Source organism: Coturnix japonica, chromosome 7 (genome assembly GCF_001577835.2).
Source record: "Coturnix japonica isolate 7356 chromosome 7, Coturnix japonica 2.1, whole genome shotgun sequence".
Lineage (NCBI taxonomy): Eukaryota > Metazoa > Chordata > Aves > Galliformes > Phasianidae > Coturnix > Coturnix japonica.
Window position 1 is genome coordinate 15852321 of NC_029522.1, and position 22167 is coordinate 15874487.

General features: G+C 43.8%; 1 protein-coding gene across 3 annotated transcripts in view; it reads right to left on the reverse strand.

The window, feature by feature from the left end:
* ITGA6 (integrin subunit alpha 6) overlaps window positions 1-5851 on the reverse strand; it is a 36991-nt gene extending 31140 nt beyond the window's left edge. For 2 of the 3 annotated variants that reach the window (XM_015868494.2, XM_015868495.2), the window contains exon 1: window positions 5607-5851. In XM_015868494.2, coding sequence (XP_015723980.1) covers window positions 5607-5767 — 161 coding nt within the window. In that variant the 5' untranslated portion in view covers window positions 5768-5851. The remainder of the gene's footprint in view (window positions 1-5606) is intronic. The other variant, XM_032445829.1, reaches the window with a different exon arrangement.
* Between the last annotated feature and the right edge of the window lie 16316 nt (window positions 5852-22167).

A 22167-nucleotide genomic window follows, 5' to 3' on the forward strand; every position in this document is an offset into this window, starting at 1 on the left:
AGGGTGCCCACAGTTGGAGGCAGCCACGCGTCAGCCATGCAGGCAGCACGGCCAGACAGGCCAGACAGCCCACCCGCAGCTGCAGCCTTGGACACAAGGAGGAGGAGCTGCAGAAAAACACTGCCCAGCTCCCTCCCATCTCAGGCTTCTGCACAAGTACTCGTTTCAGCCCATCTGACACAGTTTCCAAACAGGAGGGCATATCAAAGTGGGATACAAAAGCGACTTCTCATCCCGAACATCTCCTGGTATTTTTAACAATATGACATACTCAAGCTCCATTCTGTGTCTGTCATGGTTGATTTATACCAAAATATTATTTAATAAGAACTACTTGGTATATATTCAATCCCTTGAGAAAGAATAAATACAACAGACTTGGACCAGAGGAACCTAAAGCAATTTGGGGTAATTTAGCCATTACTTCTATTTTAATGTTCTTGCAAGGGCTTGGCAGGGCTGCATTTGACATAGAGAACTCTCCTCTTTCCAAATGCACAGCCTAAGGAGATTGGGATTTGCACCTCCCCAAATACCATTCACATTTAATGGAGACATGCAAAAACAAGAAAGCATAAACCAAAGCACTTCTAAGCCTGCATCACCTCTACCCCATGCATTTTAATGCCCCAAGCCAAAGAGATGATGCCTCTTACGTTACGAACTGATACACAGATCAGGCTCAGCACAGGCACATACCTGAAGCTAGGAGCTGCATCAGGCTTCCGTTAGCACAGCGATGAATTACCATTTTACTAATGCTTCATAGTACGCTAAGTGTAAGATTCTTGAGCACCTCCAGGTGACCATTAAAATAATAAAAACAAAAGGTTACTCTTCCCCAAGAGGTATGTGACCTCTCGACAAACCAGTTCCAGGGGTGGGAGGACTCAAAGATGAGGCTGGCTGTGCCCACGCAGGAGGCTCAGCTCTGTGCTATCAGCACCTGGCATGTCCAGTGGTGGTGTGGTGAGGCTGAACCTGCAGTGCACACAGCCAACAGAAAAGGACTGAGCTGTGGCGTGTCCTCCTGGCACAGCCTCTGCACAACTGCCCAAAGCTGTCCTCTCAGAAGCTCGCCATTACCGCATGGCCTGAGCCTGGGAGCAGACACACCAGTACAGCTACCTGAACACGGCCCTCACGCACCCTTGTGCTGGCACAGCTCCACCTCCACCTGCAGCACACCCTGGCGACAACAGGAAGCCAACAAACAAACACAAACATGACATAACCGGAAACCAGTTGCTCCAGGATAACACTCTCTCTAGGCAGCTGTGCAGGGCAGGCAGTGCCTGGCTTAGAGCTCCTATGCCCTACGGCCCTGCCCCAGCAGGAAGGAGCCAGCCCTACTGAAGCAATAGGACAACTAACCCTGTGCAGCCACCTCTCCTGACAGCATCCCTGTTACTGATTCTACATCTTCAAAGTCAGAGATTAAGAGCCTGGTTCAACAGCTGACAGAAGCACACAAGCCTGCAGAAACACACTGCTGGGCTCCTCACCTCTCTTTCCATCAGTCTCCTTGTCTTGAATTCGCTCTGTTTGAGGTTTCATCTGGGCAAGTCTGTACTGGCTACTGATTTCAGCACTAACTTCTTATACCTGGTGTCAGATTCAAACAAACTATATCAGAGGAAAAGACTGTAACAAGTCTTATTTCTGTTATTTATAAAACCAAGCTTGTAGTCAATTTAAACCAAACTAAAATACATCTGGCTTAAGGGAAAAAAAAGAAAAAAAAAAAAGCACTGCTGATTCTACACTGACACAGCAGTTCAACCAGTGCCGCTTTCTGCCTTTATTTTTTTCCTCCCGTGGATAGAAGCTCTAAAGATGAGCATTGTTAAGGTCTTTAAGTCTTGAAAATGCAAACATACACTGCTATGAATTCAGCCCACCTGAACTTGAATTAGTTGGTAACAGCTCTGCAAGCAGAAATTTATACTTTCCACCACAGATGATCATAATGCAACCCCCTTCTGCTGCTAGAACAGTGAGCACAGGCCCTCTGACAACACCGAAATACTGGCTAAATGCCACTGAGGATGCACTACAGCAGCTGTACAACAATGTCAGCAGCCTGCTGACCAAAGGCAACTCTGTTTTATACTGATAGAATGGCTCATGGCAGAGATATGCAGTATCAGCAGAACCTGCCACAACTAAAAATTCCAGTAAGCAATCTTTTACGCTTTACAGTTCCCAATGGGCAGCACAGACTTGGCACAAAATGCCTCTTCTTCTGAAGAGGAGATCCTGAATATTGCCATAGTCTCATCCTTTTTTTACCTTAAGCAATAAGAAGCCTACATTAATTCAGCTCCATGTCTTTATTAAAATAATACCAGAACTGATTGCAAGCTATATGCAAACGTAGATGTTCTTAGGACTTGTATTCTAATTCAAGAGATCAGCCTAAACCATTGTGTGCATGTATCTCATTATATAAAATATGAGCATGTATACATACATACATATATAAAACTCTGAGTAAATTAGCACAAGTAGCTAATAGTATTTACAATAACAACATATAGCATTGCAGTAGCTAACACACCATCTACATACAGAGCCCTGCATTCCCCACCACAAACTAATGAAACTTTAACTCCAATAGCTACACTACCCCCAAGTCACACACATAGGGCACAGCTGTTGCACTTCTGAGAGGTGGTGGTGGTACAACTCCCACACCTTTGTCATACCGCCAGATTAAGAACAGACCAATCTCACTCAGGGCAAGAAGCCCAACTCCCTGAGAACTCCATTAACGTTTTCTGCTCCTGATTCATTGTGAAGACAATGGACCAGAACTGTATACTGAAATCCAGGCAGGCTGCCCTCAGTCCATCTAACAGTAACATTAATGCTTCCCTAATACGTATTAAGACTGCATTCAGCTGTTTCACACCCACATGCCATTAGCAGTCCACTTTCAGTTACCATGAATAGTTTTCTCTCCTCTCTTCATTTGATGAATTCAAACTTTTCTCTCTTGAAAATACTCACATAGAACAACAAAAAGCTGTTACCAGTCCCCAGCCTTCTCTGAAGTACCATTTACAAATACACTAAATGCATTTCTTGAACAGCCACCTACCTGTGCCACTGGGAGTTAAGTAATTACTAATTAGCAAACACAGCATTAGTATCTAACATCGACAAACGCAGAAATTGCCATTCAAAGGTAATATATAAACCACAATCTTCTGTAACTAGGAAAAAAAAAAGTGACCAAAAGCAAACACCATGTTTAAAGCAGGTTACTTCAGCTGTACCTTCATGTGTCGCACTTAAAGACATTTCCCACTCCCTTTTTTACCACAGCATTTCATTACGCTTAACATGGAGTTATCTAGCTGAGGCAGAAGAGAAACAAAACTCATTTAAGAATCACTTAACGTGAGACATGTGGAAAAACTAAGGATCTGTAGCTTTTTTTACAGACTAAAACACCCCTTCAACAGAACTCACATATTTCACCATTTCTCATTTGTTTTCTCAAGGACTTAATGATCCAGCATACAACAGCTGTAACTGCGTATAATGTCACAAAGCTGTATGGAGTGGTGGGGGATTTGGAGATCAGTGCTGCCTTCAAGATAAGAATCCAAGCATCAGTTAAGTTCCAATGATGAAATAGGGTTTGTGTGTATTTTGGTAACAAGTGACCGACTATAACTGAGTTTTAAACGTAGCACCCAATGGAGAATATGGGATGAAGCAATTACTTCTATAAGTCACAAGAGAGAACTGCATGTAAAAGTGCTTCTGCAGCAGAGCTAAGACAGAGCAAGAGGCAGCTAGGAATGGAAGCACTGCACCCTGCAGACAAACATGAAGCTCCTGCTGCTGCAAGTAATGGGCAGCATGCAGGTACCAGACACATCTCCCAGTACCAGACCTCAACACAACCTCCATTCCTTCACCTCTCACCTTCACCAGTTACCCGGACAGCAGACAGTCTGCTCCACCTACAAACAGCCAACCTATCTACAAACTGGTATCCACAGAACATGCCAAATGAATTGTCCAATATTAACGTTGCTTATTTTTAACTGAGTATTTACAAAGACACAACCTGACATGGTAACCTTTGCTCTACTGCAATCCCACATGTTCCACAAGGTGTAACAAAGTGAGCTTAGCAAACCTGTCCCTATGAAAGACTGCTACATTTCAGCACATCAACAGACAGACAACGCTCAAGTAACCATGATACACCTGTCCTATGTAAAAGAACCAAACCTGGGTTTTCCAGCAGCTTCCTTAGGTAGCAATCCAATTCTTTATGCTAAGACTCATGCAAAGATTTTAAAAACAAAGCCATCACATACATGCTCAGAACTGTGCATCACCACAACACAGAGCTCCTCTACTCAGGTTTTGTCTCTACCCGAGCCCCCTGCTATCCATGAAGGCTGGGATTCAGCACACCGTGCCAACACCAGCAGCATCTGGCTCTGCCCTTCCCAAACTGCCCGAGGAAGTACTGTGCACACAAAGCACAACTTTCACGGTCATAATCTGAGACATTCCAGTCAAACACCACAGACAGCTCTGACACTGTGACTTCTGCTAATTAGCTTTCTGTCTCCTATGTTCTGATACACTCATTCTATCAGCATTTGATAACACAATGGCAAAACTAACAAGCTTCAGACACCCCATTCATAGCAGAACCAAGTGAGACCAGCGTATGCGTAATCCTGGCAAGAATTAAGATAAGGGCCTCTGGGAAGTAACTCACAAAGCTGTATTTCAGTCTTGATTTACAGTTGAGTCCTTAAGTAACAGACAGAAGGTGGAAACTTCCATTTATGCTCCTTTACACATTGTAATTCCTATTAAATCACACAGAACGCAAGTCTGAATGACGCCAGTCCAAACAGCTTCTAACTAAGCTTACCAGCGAACTTAATCGTGGATATGACTGCTGCCCAGCATCATTCTCCTGCATTCTCTAACCAGACCACAGACTCACCTTCCCTTACGTTAAAGCTAAATGTTCAGAGACGTTTCTTTCATAACAATGCCTAACAGGAGATGCACTCTGCGCAGCAAGTACTGCCGAGACAAGTGACTGCTCAGGTGTAATCATTAAGAAGCACAGAGCCCCAGCCAACCCTCCTTAGGGCACACAGAAAACTTTCCTTTGCTCTCAGATGTAGGGAAGGCATCTCCTCGCCCTCACCCGCGTCCTGCCAACCGTCCCAACACTCCCTGTGCCAGCCCGTACCCGACCAACCATCAGCACGGGCGGCGCACCAGGCGGGACGGAGGAGGAAGACCCCTCTAGCGCCCGGACGCGCCCGCGGCGGCCAGGATCGCCGCTCAGCGAGCACGGCCGTGGGCCCCCACCGCTCGGCGGCGCCACCCGCCGCGGACGGCTACCGGCCGGGGTCGCCGTTCGTTCGCCCCCGTTCCGCCCCAGCGCCCCGCGAGTCCCAGGGCCGGCGCCTCGCCGCCTCCGAGCGCTCCGCGGCAGGTGCCGCCCTCCCCACCGCTCACAGCCCCCCACCGCCAGGTGAGAGCCCGGACGCGCCGCGCCGCCAGGGACGGCCCCGGAAGGAGGCCCCAGGACGGGGCGCGGCGGCACTTACAGCCGTTTCTCCTGCGGCTGCAGCTGCCGGTGCATGGCCAGCGAGAAGCCGAAGAGGCTGCCCGGCTCCCCGCGCCGGCCGATCACGTTCTCCGTGTCCAGGTTGAAGGCGCCGGCCAGCCCCGGCAGCAGGGCCAGGTAGAGGAGGAGCGCGGCCGCCATCTGCTCCAGCCGGCACGACAACCTGCCGCCCAGCGCCGCCGCTCTGTCCGCTCGCCCGTCGCGCCGAGCCGGATCCCGCCCCGCCCCGCCCCGCCCTCCTCGCCGCGGGCAGCCCGGCCCCCCGAGCGGCGCCGAGCGCCCCGCAACGCCGCAGCGGGGGCGGCGCAAAATGTCGGTGGTGCCGGGGCACCGCCTTGCGGGCAGCACGTCCCGCCGCGCCCCAGCCCTGCGGCCGAGAGCTTGGAGCGTGGAAAAACCGGCGGGCGGGCGGGGGTACCGCGAGTGCGGAACCCGAGCGCGGGGTGCGGGAGCGGAAGCTGCGGGCGGCGGCCACGTGCGTCGCACCTTGACGGGACGCTCCGCGTTCGTGCGCTCCCCACCGCGGACTTAAAGGGAGGTCTGCGCTCCTTTGAGGCTCTTCAGACGGCACGCTCGTTCCTTCACAGCGTTTCTTATCCATACACTTCGTTTGAAAACAATGTTTTCCCTCCTGCTCTCACCCTTTACTCGGAAGCAGAGCTGCAAGCGTTCCTTAGCGCAGCCCTACGCACAAGAGTCGGTCTGTTAACCCAAGCACAGCTCGGGGCCCTGTCTTAACACCCGACAAGTGCCAACAGCAGAACAATTCTTGTTTTCCAGTGGTACCTGAGACAGGAACAGAAGAGCTGCTCTTCACAAAAAAGACTGCAGAAAAGAGGGATAAAGGAAAAATAAAAATAAAAGAGCAATTAGGCTCTCACATGCTGGTATCCCAAATAATTTCTGCTGGAACAATGCTGTGCTCCCTAGGAGTTAATCCATCTACTTTTTCCAGAGCAATTACTCTAGGGTAACTGCATGTATAGACCAGTCTTTGGCTCAGGACCAAAACACACTTGAGCAAAAGAGCAGAAAACACCAGAAATGTGTATCTAATGTGTAAACAAAACATGCTGTTCATTGAGACTCCAGATAGTTACTGCTAACAGGAACAGTCCCTGCAGGCTCCTCGCTCCTCACTCAGCTGTAATCCCACGTTCCATTGCTGTGTAGGCACAGCTGTAGCAGAAGAACTGCCCCATGTTTAGCTGCAGGCACACAGGAGGAAGGTCCCAGACTAATTCCAACAAAGCAGCTTACTGCAGTCCCTGCATTTCACAGTCATTAGCAAAGATCTGAGAGCGAGTGTCGATGTCTGCACACAGATATGAGCAGTGTGCCCTTCAGGACCACTTAAGCACGTGTGCTTTCGATACTTGTACGGGAGCTATAGTTACTTGTTCAATAGTACTTGGGCTCAGGAACTCGTGCTGTTAGGAGTCACAAAGTCCTGCTATCCCCAACCGTGCGCCACATGAAGAGTTCCGGCAGGAGCTGCTGACTGCTCCCTCTCCCCACCAACGCTGCCTAGGCACGTTTCACTGCTTCGTTACCCACAGACCTCGCTGAGGGAAATCAGTTCTCATCTCCAGAGGCAGCACATGGCTACACTAAAGCCTGCTTCAAACGACCACAGCAGGAACAAGAACGGACTGCACATAAACAGCTTGGATGGTCTCTTGTCATTCTGTACTAATTAAGTGTTCTATGTGAGGAAAGGGTAAAAAAAAAAAAAAAAAAGACTGAAACAGAAAAGTCCATTTCCTTCTTTCACTCCTCCTCCAAAAACCCTGCGCTGTGTGTTACAGATAACCCACATACCTCAGCAATTCCTCTTCTGCACCACCTATGGGTAAAGGGGCACCAAAGCTACAGCAGCCAGTTAAGCAGCCCCTCTGCTATGCAGAACTTGCTCTAAGAAAGGCAATAGACAGATCAAAGCAGCGTTTCTTTTAATCACAAATACTTTACCATAGCCTAGTTCAAGCTGGCTGCCTATTATTGACATGCTGGTACTCAGCCAGAAGTGTTCACCTGCTGTGTCCATGTATTGAGCAAGCCTTCGTGCCAGCAATACTTTCCTCCTACGTACCACTGCCCAATTAATTATAAAGGATTAAAAATAAATAAAAATCTGGAAAATAGAAGAGGTGAGATGGAAAAGCTACAGCTTGGCAAGAAGTTTTAGGCTTTCCCTAGGAAAGGAACAATGCTTTGCATTTCTGAGCTTTTATCATTCATATTAGCAAAACATAACATGCATAAAAGAACATAGAACTTGTGGTGCTCAGCTGTGCAGTTTTAACACAGCACATTGGCTGGTCTTGAAAAGTCGAAATACGCAAACATCCCCTTCACATTACATCGTTAAAAAACACTTGATTTTATCATTGATGTCATTCCAGATGAAGATTGATAGAGGCTAAAAAGGTCAGTTACTGTTCATGCTTTCACACTACAAAGTTGTTCCAGTTCCAAAGCTGAAACTAGCAATAAAGGTTATTAGCCTGCACCAACCTTTTGGATGGTTCCTGCCGAATGCAGTGCACACACAGTGCAGAACTGCACCATCCTCCACACTGTTACTGAAAGGACACATCCCAACATCTACAATGAACAGCTGAATGTTTATGCAGCTCGGATGCCAGGTTGTTCACATGGCAGATCCTCACAGCCACTACGGCTCTGTGTCAATGAGGAGGTTAGGATGAGCAAACAGCAGTACAGGAGATAAACTGCTCAATGTCATATAAACAAAAAGCTCCAGTAGTCCAGAAACCAGAGTTGGAGTTGTTACACTGACATGCTTGTGCTTCTGAATTATAACAATCAGTTCTGAATATCATTTGTGACTAAATGAAGATTGTCTCAATCTTTTACCACCTTTTCAGAAAGATTCTTTAAAAGTTCCTAAAAAAATATATATATATAAATAAAATCAGATGAACTTCAGTTCCTGCTTAAGGAATTATGTTTTTACAACCTGCCTTATTCTGTTCAGAGCCTGAAACAGACATCATTCTGCCACTGTTTGCATGTTTGCAAAAGTAAGAACATGTTGCCTCCGCAGATAAATTGTTTAGAACTAGATATATTTCGTACTTAAAGTCATTAAGTCAGACTTTCAGCATTTAGCATCATGCTTTTAACATTATATTTATATTTAGTACAGAAATACATTTTAGCTGAAAGAAAAATTCCTGTCCAGATTCAGAAGTTTGACTGACACTACAACTCATGTTACACAGCAGGTCTTTAAGCTTTTTACTAGGAGAGAATACTTCTTCCATCCACCCCAGCTGTCAGGTGCATTCCTTTAGCAGTTTCAGAATGACCAGCCCAGGCTGTTTGGAGTGTAAACATCTCTGTAAGCATTCCAGGAGGAGCCTTTAGCACATAACTAAGCAGGGATCGGAGCATGCTGGTGACAAGTGTGACCTCGACACCATATTTTGATTTGCTGGGGAGAGAATAAAAGATGTTGACTCAAAATTGCTGGTAACTGAGGCACAAAACCACAGTAATTGTGAACAGACTCCTGTATTCTTATTCACTGGTCACATACTGGGGGTACCTTACCTAGCAATGCAAGGGTAGCTTAAGCATAGACCTTTTTATACACAGCACAGGCCCCTTTGAGGAGGAAAGGGGAAGTTTTACAAACATGGTATTCATAGGACCTTCCTGGAAACTCTCCCCAGGAACTTGGGAAGACAACTAAGTCTTCATGGGACATGCTTCAACTCCATCAAGAAACAAGTTAAAAAATAAAAATAAAAAAAAAATTTTTTTAAAAATCCATTGCTTAGGATAAAGCATGTGTTCTTCTAGCTTACACAGACGCTGACTAAAGAGCCCACAGCCTTCCCCATAACACAGCTCCCCACAACCTTGGCAGCCTCCAAGAGCTGCAATGGGCTGGATGCACAGGGCCCAGCCCTGCACAGCACCTGCAAAACACAAAACCAGGAATTGTCACTGGAGGAATCTAGTCCAGGTCTCTACCTCTCTTGTCATACTAACACAGTGGTGATGAAACCCCTAGCCACAAACTTGTGGAAAGCAGCTCCTTGCTGCTGACCACACTTACTACACCTGCTGCCATCAATGGTCCTGGATCAGACCCAGCCGAGAAGGCAGCCAGCTGGGGGGCAAGGCCCAAGCAGTTTGTCACACAGGTTTTCATGACTGATAAGAACCTGTATTAATCTGTATTAGTCTGTATTAATCTTAGTCTTTTAAATCAATACATAACAAACTCCATCTTTGATTGTCTTAAGTCTCACTTGGTAACACGCTCACTAATACAAATTTAAATCACACAAAGGTTGAAGAGAAAGCCCAAAAATCAAGTCTGTGAATCCTGTCAGGATTTGGACTACTGACTGAATGACAATCAAGTTGTTCTGTTTCCCTGTTTTACTTGGGTGTGAGAAGAACTTGTGTGAGCCCAGAACACACTGTAGTTCTCCTGAGCTTCCTGCTGAGCAAAGTACTCTTCTGTTTCTGGAGCTTCCCATTACTAAACAGAAACAAAGGATTCTTTAACCTAAGTGTCAATTTACCTGCAGTGTATTTTTTACTACATGCAAAAACTATCAGATACTTTCACTTTCTTTCCAATTTAGTCCAACAAATCAAGAAGTTAAGAAAAAAAATAATCAAGAAAATCTGTTATCAAAGAAGAATTTTTTAAATTGCCAGTTCTTAATCCAACTGCTAAATGCATACATCCAGAGAAAGAACTGACTGTCAATATATAATGTCCAATTAACATCACTGTTTAATAATTAAACAGGAGCTGTTACACTTAAGAAGAAAAAAAATAGTTTGTTCACAAGGAGTCGATCAGAACCAATTTCATGTTTGAACAAACACTACAGATGTCCTCATCCAAAAAAAATGTTCCTCTGTAATTCTCATTTTATTCAGTGAAAAAATTGATTGCATGACACAGCCATGACCAGGCAGGCTGAGCAAGCAAATTGCAAGTCTAATCAGTTCTGTGGAGGGTTATATGGAAGTTGCTGTGTTGGTTTCACTAGCATCAAGTGAATGGCTCCATTGCTGCAAACAACTAAAACCAGGGCCAAGGAGGAAGGTAAGGTCATTAAGTATGACAGTGCAAAAGTGTGTGTTGTACTGAAAAGATTTCAAATGCATGGTGTTCAACAAACCTTTGCATATTCCATTTTCTCACTATATTTTCTCCCCATTCTTCTAAGTTATGGCACAAACATAATTCCTATACAGTAACTCCTCTGATGCTTATTTTCAGACCATCATTTTCTTGGTCTCTCCAGTTTAATTTTTCCACAAGTAATTTACAAGTTCTAAAAATCAGTTTTTGAACTTTCCAATGGCAATCTCATTTAAACAAACCCAGATTTACACAGCAAGAGGAACATTTCTAAGCTGCACATTGTAGTAACTACACATATTTTCTTACTCTCTAATTAACTGTCCCTGTGCAGGGCAGTGGGAGTTCTCTGCCTATTTGTTTACACACTTCTAACAGCAGCAGCCTCAAAGAGAACACCAGAAATGTAGCATAGCTCATTCCATGCATAAGTGCTCACAAACAGCTGAGAAAAGGAAGATGGTACAGTCAGAGGGAGGTCCTCTCCATTTTCACTGGGGCTGTTCCTCTGATTTCTCACATAACACACATAGATAGCTTTATTTGTGGATGTGAGATTTTTGTACATACCACATAAAACATATGCTTTTTCGCATAAAATCATATTGACTTCTGTGAATTTCTGGCCACATTCAGTGAGATCCGTGCATCAATCGCTATTGCCCAACTCTTTCTAAAGTCTATCAGCATCTCCAAAGTCAAGGTCCATTGTTAAGTAATTCTGCAACCTAACTGGCAGTTAGATCAAGGCACAGTTATGACCCTCGACTGCAAATAGATGTACACTGACCCATTTTACTGCATCTCAAAATATGTCATTAACCAAGTAAAATGCAGTTATTTAACAGCAATGATGTGCTTCCTGTGTAGAACAAAAAAAGGGCAATCTCATAGCATTTCCATTCCTTTGTCATGAGGTATAGCAGTATCATAGTCTCCATTTCACAGTCTTAATGACAAAAGAGTGATGCAGTATCACAGAGGGAAGCTGCAGCAGAACCCACTACCAGACCCCATTTCTCAGTTCTCCCTCCCTCATGTAAGAATAAATCTGAAAACCAACAAGTTCTATTTCACACAGCGATCAGCTGCTGAGCTGAGGTACCAGAAGATATGCACGCTTGACTGGCACTACCCATCATTTGGGTAATGTGCTGAATTGGGTTGGGGCAGGGGAAAGGCAACATTATGCTGTAAGCAACCACTGTAATGCCCCCTCACGATGTTCCATCTCCTCATCTTCAGGAATTTTTGCTGAATATGGGTTACTGCTGTGCTTAACAGTGAGGAAGAGTTTGGAGCAGAAGGATTTTTTTGGACACCACTTTATTTTCACATAATATTTGAAGAGCCCAGCAGTTTGTTCTGCCCCATTACAAGCTGCAATACATTAGTTTTCAGAACCTTCACTGTCAGCCCTGCAGCTGACTGACCATTGCTGGAAAAAGTAACTTATCTGTCTGTATTTGGGCAACTACAACCAGATCTACCAGGTGTGCAGCTGCTAGAAAAATATAATTAAATATGTGCAGATGCATGTCCTGCAGACCATAAATAGCAATCAACAGATGCTACAAGTACTTGCTGACCAGCTGCACATGGCAGGGCAATCACCATGCAGTGGGATCAGGTTGTGGTACAAGCTTGTGCCTGTCAGCACTAACTACAAACCCTTGGATCCTGTGTTCCCAAGGCTGTGTGCCAAGTTTATTTCAACCTCAGGATGCCAACATGACAGCTGCTCTGGGAGGAAAGAATCGGGATATCAATCTTAGGTGGAAAAGTTTGTATCATTCTTCAATCTGTATGATATCAGAAAATAAGCTATTACTGGACACAGTCAGTTCATAGGCATGTATAACCACTGACCTGCATGCGGAACCAGGTGTGAATAAAGCACAAAAATCAATGCTTAAGTCAGTGAAGAAATGTAGATATGTAGGTTACATATTGGCCATACATATAAGCCAAAACATTGTGAAATATGAAGATAAAAATAACCTACTGTATATAGGACATACATTTGAAATTAGTCCCACCACATTATGTGGCAGGACAGTTCTGCAACTTCTCCATGACTACTAGTAGGTGCATTTAATTTCCAGTTTCATTTTCATTGTAACAGAAGGCATCTGTGTTTTACTTTAGTTTCAGTGGTATCCTGTTCAATTTTATGATATAGAATGCTGCGTATTCTTGTTTAAGCACATGCATTCCGTTTTGTAATTATTGCTGCATGCACATGATCTTCAAGTGATCTGCTACCTTTATCTAGCAGGTCCTGCTCCCTATCTCCATGTAGCCTGTTGCTATTTGAGGTACAAAGGAGAAAAAATGGTATGTCACAGTCCACTGGGAGAGTTATTTTAACATACACTTGAATTATGAAGTACTTGAGCTCTTTCATCTTTTGTGGATAACATCACACAAAGCATTGAAATAATTTGGATACCTAAAAGCAGTCCAACCATGGTAATACGTAGACATAGATGCCATGGTGAGCCAGCATTCCTGTATGTCAAGCTAGGCCACAAAGGTACTTGTTAGGTATCTCCACCCTAGCACAGACCTGCACCAGTGCATCCCTCAGAAACCTTTCCCTATTCCACTGGCCAAAGGTGCTTTTGCACAAGGAGCACAAGAACACACAGGCAGCTGCAGGTTGTTGGTGTGCCTCAGAGTGCATGAGACTGAGACAACTGCCACAGCCTTTGCCCCATTACCTGACATATTACTTTATCCAAAACTTCCTTATCCTTTCTGGAACACCTGCATTCCTGCAGACTGTACACCTGAGCGTCCCACAGACCCACAATGAAATTCCTGTAGAAGGGCACTTGCAAGAGACATATTTTCAAACACTGCAAAAGCCAGAAGTCTAAATATTGTGACTCATAGCTCCAGAGCTCCAAAATGCAGCCAGACTGGGCTATGCCAGTGGTGTTATGGGATTGTTGCTGGAGCTCTATTTGCAGTAATATTATAATGCTATAATAACACTGAGGTAATGGAGCAGAAACTCTTGAAGACTGAAAACACTGTTCTGTCAGACCAACATAAGCTAAGAGGTATATCAGCAGGACACAAAACAGCATGAATACATTCAATGGGAATAAACATCTCTAGTAAGACTCCATGGTAGAACAGCCTTAAGAGTCCTTTCAAAAGGCATTTCAGTCCTTCCTAATAATTTTTAGTAGAAATAGTATAATAAATGTTTTCAATGACATTTGCTATCAAGCCTCTGTTATTCTAGCAACATGAAACATCAGGCTTTCCATTCTCAGCACTCAGAGTGTTTCTGCCCTGGTTAGCTTGAGGTTAGTAAGTAGCCAAATCTTCTGCTTTTGTTCTTCTCATTATTATTAGTAAGTCAACAGCAGCTTTTAGTACCTTGCAAGACAAGTTTCAACGAAGGTGTGATGTGATTTTCCCTGCGATTAGTAGATCAAGACTGGAAAACATGCCCACACACATCCTTCACAATCAATTTGAGAGAAGGAGAGGTGGGGAGAGAAGGAGAGAGAGAGAGAGAGAGACGTTTACAACTTTTGTTGCACCATTCTCTCATTATCTCTCATTTTCTCTTTTAATGTACTGTCCAGTGCATTACAAGACCATAAATGAATGAATATTCCCTAGTTATCTTATTCATGATTTTAAAAGTTTTGTTATATGCCATCTCAATCACCTGTTTCCACACAAAAAAATTCCTCTAAAATTAGTACCTCAGATAGTAATCAGTATGTTTCCCAAACACTTGTGACATTTTCTGTGCTTCAGTTATTTCACTCTACCCTTTTCTGAGACAGAACTGTCAGAACACCACACACTTTTCAAGATGCAACACAGACAGATTCATAGCAGTAGTGTAATTATGTGCTCTGTTTGGTATGGTATTCCATTCGTAATTCCTCATTTTCCAATTCACTTTGTGACTGCTGCTGAATACTGAGATGAGAGCAAGGTCATCATAGCAAAACTAAGATCTTGACTCATCTTTGAACCTACAGGCTTACTGTCTGCTTCAAAGAATTCCAAGAAATATGATGGCCCTTAGCAAGCACCATATTTTTCATGCATTCGCCAACACTGATCTTATTGCAAATCCCATCTTGTTGTGACTTCCAAGCCAGCTTAATTTCTGTAATTCTCCTGATCAACCTATTTCAAAACATTCTCAGATTTGAGCACTTTTATACCTCTGGTACTGTGATAACAGAACTGACAGTTAAAACTCCATTTCAGGGAGCTCAGCAAATTCATACATGCACTCCTTCCATTCTCTCAAGAGCAGCAAATCCAGCTAATATCATACAAACTTATGATGTGCTGGGCAAACAGGATGAACACAAGCACAGAAATCCACACTTTCATGCTCATAACTATGCACTTATGCACTATTGGTACACAAGCAATTGCCAAACCGGAGCCAAAGAGATTAAAGTTGCTATCTCTTCCTGATCCTCAGTCTTATCAAGTTTTGACCTCAGGAAGAGACATGTTATGAACCCAGAAGTCATGTCTGCCCTTCAGAACGTTGCTAATATCTTCTCTTCTTCCCAGGAACATCATGCTCCAGATTGCCAGCCGGGCCGTATGCCTCCTTAGTACAAATAATGCCAAATGCACCTTCTCTTTTCAGGCAGGATGCTTATGGCAACTGCCTTGCTCTTACAATTTGATTGACACCATCAAAATTCTCTTTGAAAGCAGGAGCCTTTATCCTATTAATTTCCTTGGGCCCCTGTTCATTTTTCAGCAATGACATCACCACAAAGCAATACCAGTTCTTTGAATTCTCAATATTATTTCATTGTTCAGTGTTACTGACTTCTTGTCTGCTATTTCATGAGCATTTGGACCACTGGCGTGCACTTGTTTCTTCCTTATTCATAAAGCACCTCAAGAAAAGCAGTTATAAGATGTTTTACGAAAAGACATGTGAATCTTTTATGTTTAAAAAGCTGCACAACTACAGTAAGCCAACACTGAAGTGCTTCCCTTGTCTCCACATGCCTTCATTAAAGACATATAACCTCAGGTGTTATTTATATGAATGCACATTAAAAGCTATAAAACTATCTGCAGTTCCATATTATCATACCTAGGAACTGCATGGATGGCTACTGGTGCTCCTGGTTGAGTAATAACGTTCCAATAGATCAACCACAAAAAAAGAATCTCATGCAGGCTTGTTAACCTCTATATGAACTGGTAGGGCTCTACACCTGTGCTGTGTTTAAAACTAGACAAATATTTCATTGTATAAAAAGGCATTTATCCATTAGCATTTCAGTCCATTGTTATCTAGACAACCACTGATCTACTAATCACAGGATGAGCTAGGACAGAAAATAAAGGTCCTTTAAATTTATCAGAAAGAGGTTAATTTGGAAAGAATTTAACCAGTGATAGCACTGTTTTTGAACCAGCAGGTAAATTTCTTTCCCCCTCCTCTCCCCCCTCCCCCCTGTATAAAGCACAAACTTACACAATTCTTGTTATACAACTATTTCTTGACTATTGTTTTCTACTCATCCACATTATTTAGCTATAATAATGAGAAAATAGTTGGGAAGATAAGTGCACGATTTAGTGAAATCTAAGCCCTAGTCCTGAAGATATTCTATATATCTACATATTCTAACTTTATAGAGTACTTCTACTTCCAATAATGTTAAAGAAAGTAATCACTGGAATATAATTAGGCATATGAATGAATATGTGGAAAACAGAGGGCCTACTCAGCTGCTTAATATAGGAACTTACTCACTTTGTAATATAAAACATGATTAGGATGAGATCTGCAGAACCCCCACCAAGGTCCATGGATGCCTGAAAATTGACTTTAGACAGAACATTCCAAAATGTCATTTGCAGAGAAATAATTGGACATCATGAACCACAGAAAGAATTTACTCCAAAGAACAAGCTTCAAGACAAATAGCAATAGTCTTTTTTCCTGATGTATTTAATATACTAGAGCTTTGCTTACAGGCATGTTAAAATGCATAGACAATTTTGCATCTACAGTTTTACTCTTAATGGGAGGACATGATCTTTTCTGCATATTGCCCTGTTCTCCTTCTCACTCTTCTGGTAACTCAGCTTTTGAGGTGGTAGTTGCAGATACTTAGCAAGTTTTACCATCTTTATTTACTGCCTAATACTACTTTCATTTTCTACTTAACCTTAGAAAATTTTATATAAAAGAATGAAACTAAAGCCATAGTTTCAGAATGATGCACGTAGCTTTAGTTCGGCAATATTTCAACTCTATTATGTTAGCTATTAGGTGTTTTCATAAGCTTTGAATTTCACATGCAGTGCAGAAAAAAACTCATGATTTGTCTGATTTCTGAGCCCCACCACGTGATCCGTTAAAAGAATTAGCAGAAAGAAAGATTTGTTTCATCATTATGAGCCCACCCCCATCTGACTTAGAGAATACTGGCAAGTTCTGTATGAAAATATGTGGAGAATGTGCAGTACTATTATGAAGGATATGGCATTCCAGTGATCTAATTTAAAAACTTCACTAAATGAAACCGAGAGAACAGCACCCCTGAAGATTTCACTGATGCACAATGTGAAGAGGAGAGCTCTACAGGTTACGAAGAAAAGAAATCCATTACGGCACAATTTTCAACCCACTTTCCCTGTAATTCTCAGTTTGAATGAGAAGTTGCTATGCTACAGTATTGTTTGAGAACATAACTATTCTGTGCTAGAAAAGCAAGGGAAAGTATACTGAAATTATTTGTCACAGCCTTCAAATCTCAATAACATACAAGGAGATACTCATGATCACAAACCCATTGGAAATGACAAAAAAATTTGTCTAGAAGTGTCCAACAAAGAAGTGGGATCGTGCCATTCTTAAGGCAGCACACAAGGACTTTGTTTCTAGATATCTCACACAGCAGCATGAAAAGGCTTTTAATTGTCCTTGCACGTACTGCAAAAGCTTGGAATACTTGTTTCTATTTCGTTCTGCATTTTAGCACTAGAAATATCGGAGTAGCAGTTCCAGATTCCTTGGTCACCACTGCAAGATTTCTCAGGAATCCTTAGATATTGGCTGGGTCAACAAACTGTTTAAGTTACACATCTTTTTTCACCCTCCAGAAAGTGATCTTAATACACCAGAGGAGTTGATCTCATTCCTGTTTATTCTTAGATTTATTTAAAACTCTGAAAACAAGGTAAACTAAACACACCAACCCCCACCAGCCCATAAAACACACAATGCCAATCTCAGATCTCTGCATAAATATGCTTGAAAAAGGAACATTCTCTGGGCTTGGCTAAGAAAACCCGTGAAATAAATTAAAGTGTGACAGATGAAAAACAACATCATGACACTTACTGGCACTCTGGAGAAGGCAGAAGATAAGGTGCAGCCACTCCTTTCCCATGGTCCTCCAGTCAGATTGGGCTTACAGCCATCACCCCTACTCACAGTCAGTGGGAGGTTCCCACACTGCTCTTTTTCACAGCAAACTGAGAAGACAGCAGGGCTGCCAGGTGTTTTCACCTCACTTACACCAAACCATGCCCTGTCTCTCCTGAGAAGCCTCCTTCACGCCCTGCACACAAACACTCCTTACTAAAGAGGACCTCCAGCTCTTGTTTTTCCTTCTTTCACTCTGGTAATTGCTGGTTTTTTTTCCCCTCACCTATGCCTCTGGGGGTGACAAAGCCAGTCCTGCAGCCACCTAAGAAGTTGCCCTGAACAGGCCAGACTTGAGGGCTGAGTAGGGACTGCTCTGCGTGGCTACAGGTGCAGAAGCCAAGTAGCACTCACATCTCCTCTCAGCCCACACCTTGGTACTGTTAGCACATACCAACAGCATGTTGCTGGCCTCACCCCAGCCTGTGCCTTTGGGTCAGGGCACCCAGTACATGCCTCTTCTTCCAAACAGAGAGCAGCACACAGGAAAACCAGAATGCCAGTATTCTGCTCCTGACCCAGCACAAGATGTGAGTGGGGCACCTCCAGGTCTGTCAGCACTGCAGCTGTTCTCCACAAACATTGTAAGGTACAAAGGACAGGAACCAGACCAGATGGCAACTTCATGGTCTGCAAAGTCATCATGAGAGTGGAGGATATGGGAAAGGAGAGCAGTTCAGATCAGAGCCAGTAGCCTGGAGGCCTAAGAAATCAAAGCCAATTAAGACAGGCTGTTTCTCAGTTCCCACCTCCCCACTGCTGAGGGCCCTGTCTGTGGGTAAAAGGCAAGGGCAGTCTTAACACAGAAACAGCTGCTCCAGACCCCCCAGCTACAGCAGCCGGGCAGCGGGAAGGAACCCACTGCTCTGGTCAAGATCCCACAGCTGCTGCGCTGACAGGTGGGAAAGGCACGCAGGACTGCTCAGCACCAGCTGGCCATTAATTAATGCATACAGGAGTGAAACCCAATGCCCCTGCCTGGGCTTCTCTGAAAAAGCCCACCCAGCCCCCAGTGGCAGCACAGGAGCTCTCAATATGGACATACAGTTCCTGTTGGTTTAGCAACTAGGTCATACAGTCACAGTTAGGTGCAGAGTTAGGCAGCCTGAGGATTTAATGAGGTGGATTTTGTTGCTGTTTAAGCATTCACATAACACAAAAAGGGAGTTATCCAGTTGTACCGTACCCACTAAAACAGCTCTTATATTGTTCTTGCACCTGTCTGTCCACCAACCAACTGAATAAATATGGCTTCATACCCGATATTGGCTGACCCCTTTCTGTGTTTCAGGCAGAGTACCCGACCCGTTGACTTGCAAAGCACAGGCAGCAGACCTCCTCTGAGTTTACCCAGACCACCTCTAAGGTCAGCAGGAATTTGCATAGACACAGCAGTCCAGCTACACAAACCTGCACATTAGAGATGCACTAAACATACAGCTAACACATGGGACCTTGTAAACCAAGGGACTGTATCATTTGATACAAGAGACATTGTTTAAAACTATTAGAAAGAGAACACTGAGCCTTTGTAATTGTTTCACTGTTTAGAGAGCTTGGAGTTGCCTTGTTTCCTTTCAAGTGCCCAAAAACTATAGATGGGAAGCAGTTGTTTCCTGCATACCAAAACGCTTCGTCATTCAGTCAAGAAGACTGCCTGAAACAGTTGTCAACATTTGTTTTCCCCTCCTCCCCAAATACAGATGCAAAAAAGTCAGCCTTCTCTATCCTTTCATCCACCTTTGATGCTGATGAATTCAGTTTTGTCAGCCAGCACTCTCCTGTTCTGCAGAAAGAGACATGTCTTGAATCTAAAATCATGCTGTAGTAGTAAAGTCACTCCCTCCTCCCTCCACGGCATTAGCAGGATATTTACGGGCCCTTCCGCAAGCTGAATAGCCTTTGAGGAGTGGCTTAGGCAACAAGGACAGAAATACCACTGGCAGGAAACTTACGTTGCACGAATGGTGTGGTGAGATGTCCAATATGACATCCAGAGGCAATGAGCCAGAGGCATTTGAGAGAACAGGGAAGTGGCTCAGCTTCTTTCTTCTCAGAAACTACTGATCTCTGAGTGGAGCCTTAGCAGATACACCTGCTTTTTGCAGAAATCAAGGATGTGATGAAAACATCTGCCAAAGTTTCTCTGAACTCCCAAGGGCATCTCACACACAACCTACCACCCTCTCTGCACAGCAACTTTACATTATCACATTGTTACTTTGTCCCCACTACTACATATAACTGCTAATTCCAGGCTTGTTCATCCATCCACACACCTTTGCCTCGTGAGCGAAGCAGATATAGCCCTGAGGAAAACATCAGAAATTGAGTAGAGAAACCAAAGCAGCCACAGCACCTACTCACAAAGCCCCTAGTTGCCTCTTTTCCATAGACCTCACTTCGAATACTCTGCTTTTAATTCCTCTGCTCTCACTACAGCCTCGTCATATGCAACACTCATCCAGTTGCACCCATCCCTCATACTAAGAAAAAAAAAAAAAAATTAAGTAAAATTTTAAAATACTGGAGCTGCAGTATCTGAAATCATGCAGCCACTTGGTACACACCTTTACTAGCAGAGAAAGTATAACTTGCATAAATTCATGTTTTCCAGCAGCTACTGGGAAGTGCTGGCAGGCATTCTGGGACAATGACAAAGATAGTAGCATTCCTTGTGTGGCCAGCACTGTGATGGGTGCTCGGGTGACTTCAGCACACTGACAGTGACCCCACAGCAGTGTGGATGCTCACACATGAATGAACATTCAATTACTCACCCTGTGGCAAGCAGCAGTAAAAGCAAAGACTATAGCATTGCAGGCCTATGCAACTTCCATTTCATAATGCACCATTAAACCCCCATCAAATAATGACAGCTTTGTCCCAGGGGCTGGGGCTGAGACTTGTCTCATTTCACAGAGCCCGTGGGGACCCAGCTCAGCTGCTCCTCAGGCCCCTTGCTTGCCAGCCTGGGGGCATCAGTGCCTACCCCAGGCAGGACCTGAAGCAATGACTGCTGTGACAGAGCACTTCTGCCCCACTCCCTGTACACAGACCCTGCCGACCAGACACAGGGACCGTAGCTTTGCAACCTCAGAATTAAGTCATTTCTCCTTAAGATCTGAAATACATGTTTTATGATTATTTAAAGCTAAGCCCTACATTGTGTTACTGAGTCACAGAGATGTAAAAGCTGTCGCCACATAATGGAACAAAACTATCCCCTGTACTCCTTCCACAACCCATGAAGTTGTATTTGAAAAATCAGTTCTAGGAGACTCATGGTTAAAAACATACCATCAGCAACAGCTCCATTTCCTTTAACAAACAGGTTCTTAGGACAAAAGGTATTTTCAAGGATCCTTAAGTGCCTAAAACAGGCAGATAAACTCGGCAGGGGAACAGGGAAAGCACTCAATTACTCTCTAGCAAGCTAAGCTTAAAATCGAAGCTAGAGGCTCAAACACACAGACACTTCGTGAAACCTGCTATGTACCCGTTTGCATCTTTAGAATCTGCGTGTACTGACGATACATTGTCTCTACAGCGTTACTGTGTTACATATTGAGGCCTAGATTTTTAAAAGCCAGGAACCAAAGTCAAAACACAAAATAAAAAAAGGGGGGGTTTGGGGGGAGGGAGGATTTTCCCCTCCCCCCCACTCAGCTTGCAGCAAGACCCGTTTTCTTAGAGATGAGACAGTACTTTGCCAACTATCATTACTAAAAGGAAAACAAACAACAACCACCTTTAGCCATGAAGTAAAATCCGAACTTCTCAAGTTTTGCTGGGCTTCTGACTGGGACCATCTCCACATATGCAGTGTCATATGGAAAAAGAAACAAGTGTAAAGGAACACAGGAGTCATACATATGACAACTGAAAATAGAATCAGCTTTTTTTTTTTTTTTTTTTTGGCCAGTTTCATCATTAAAAAGAAAC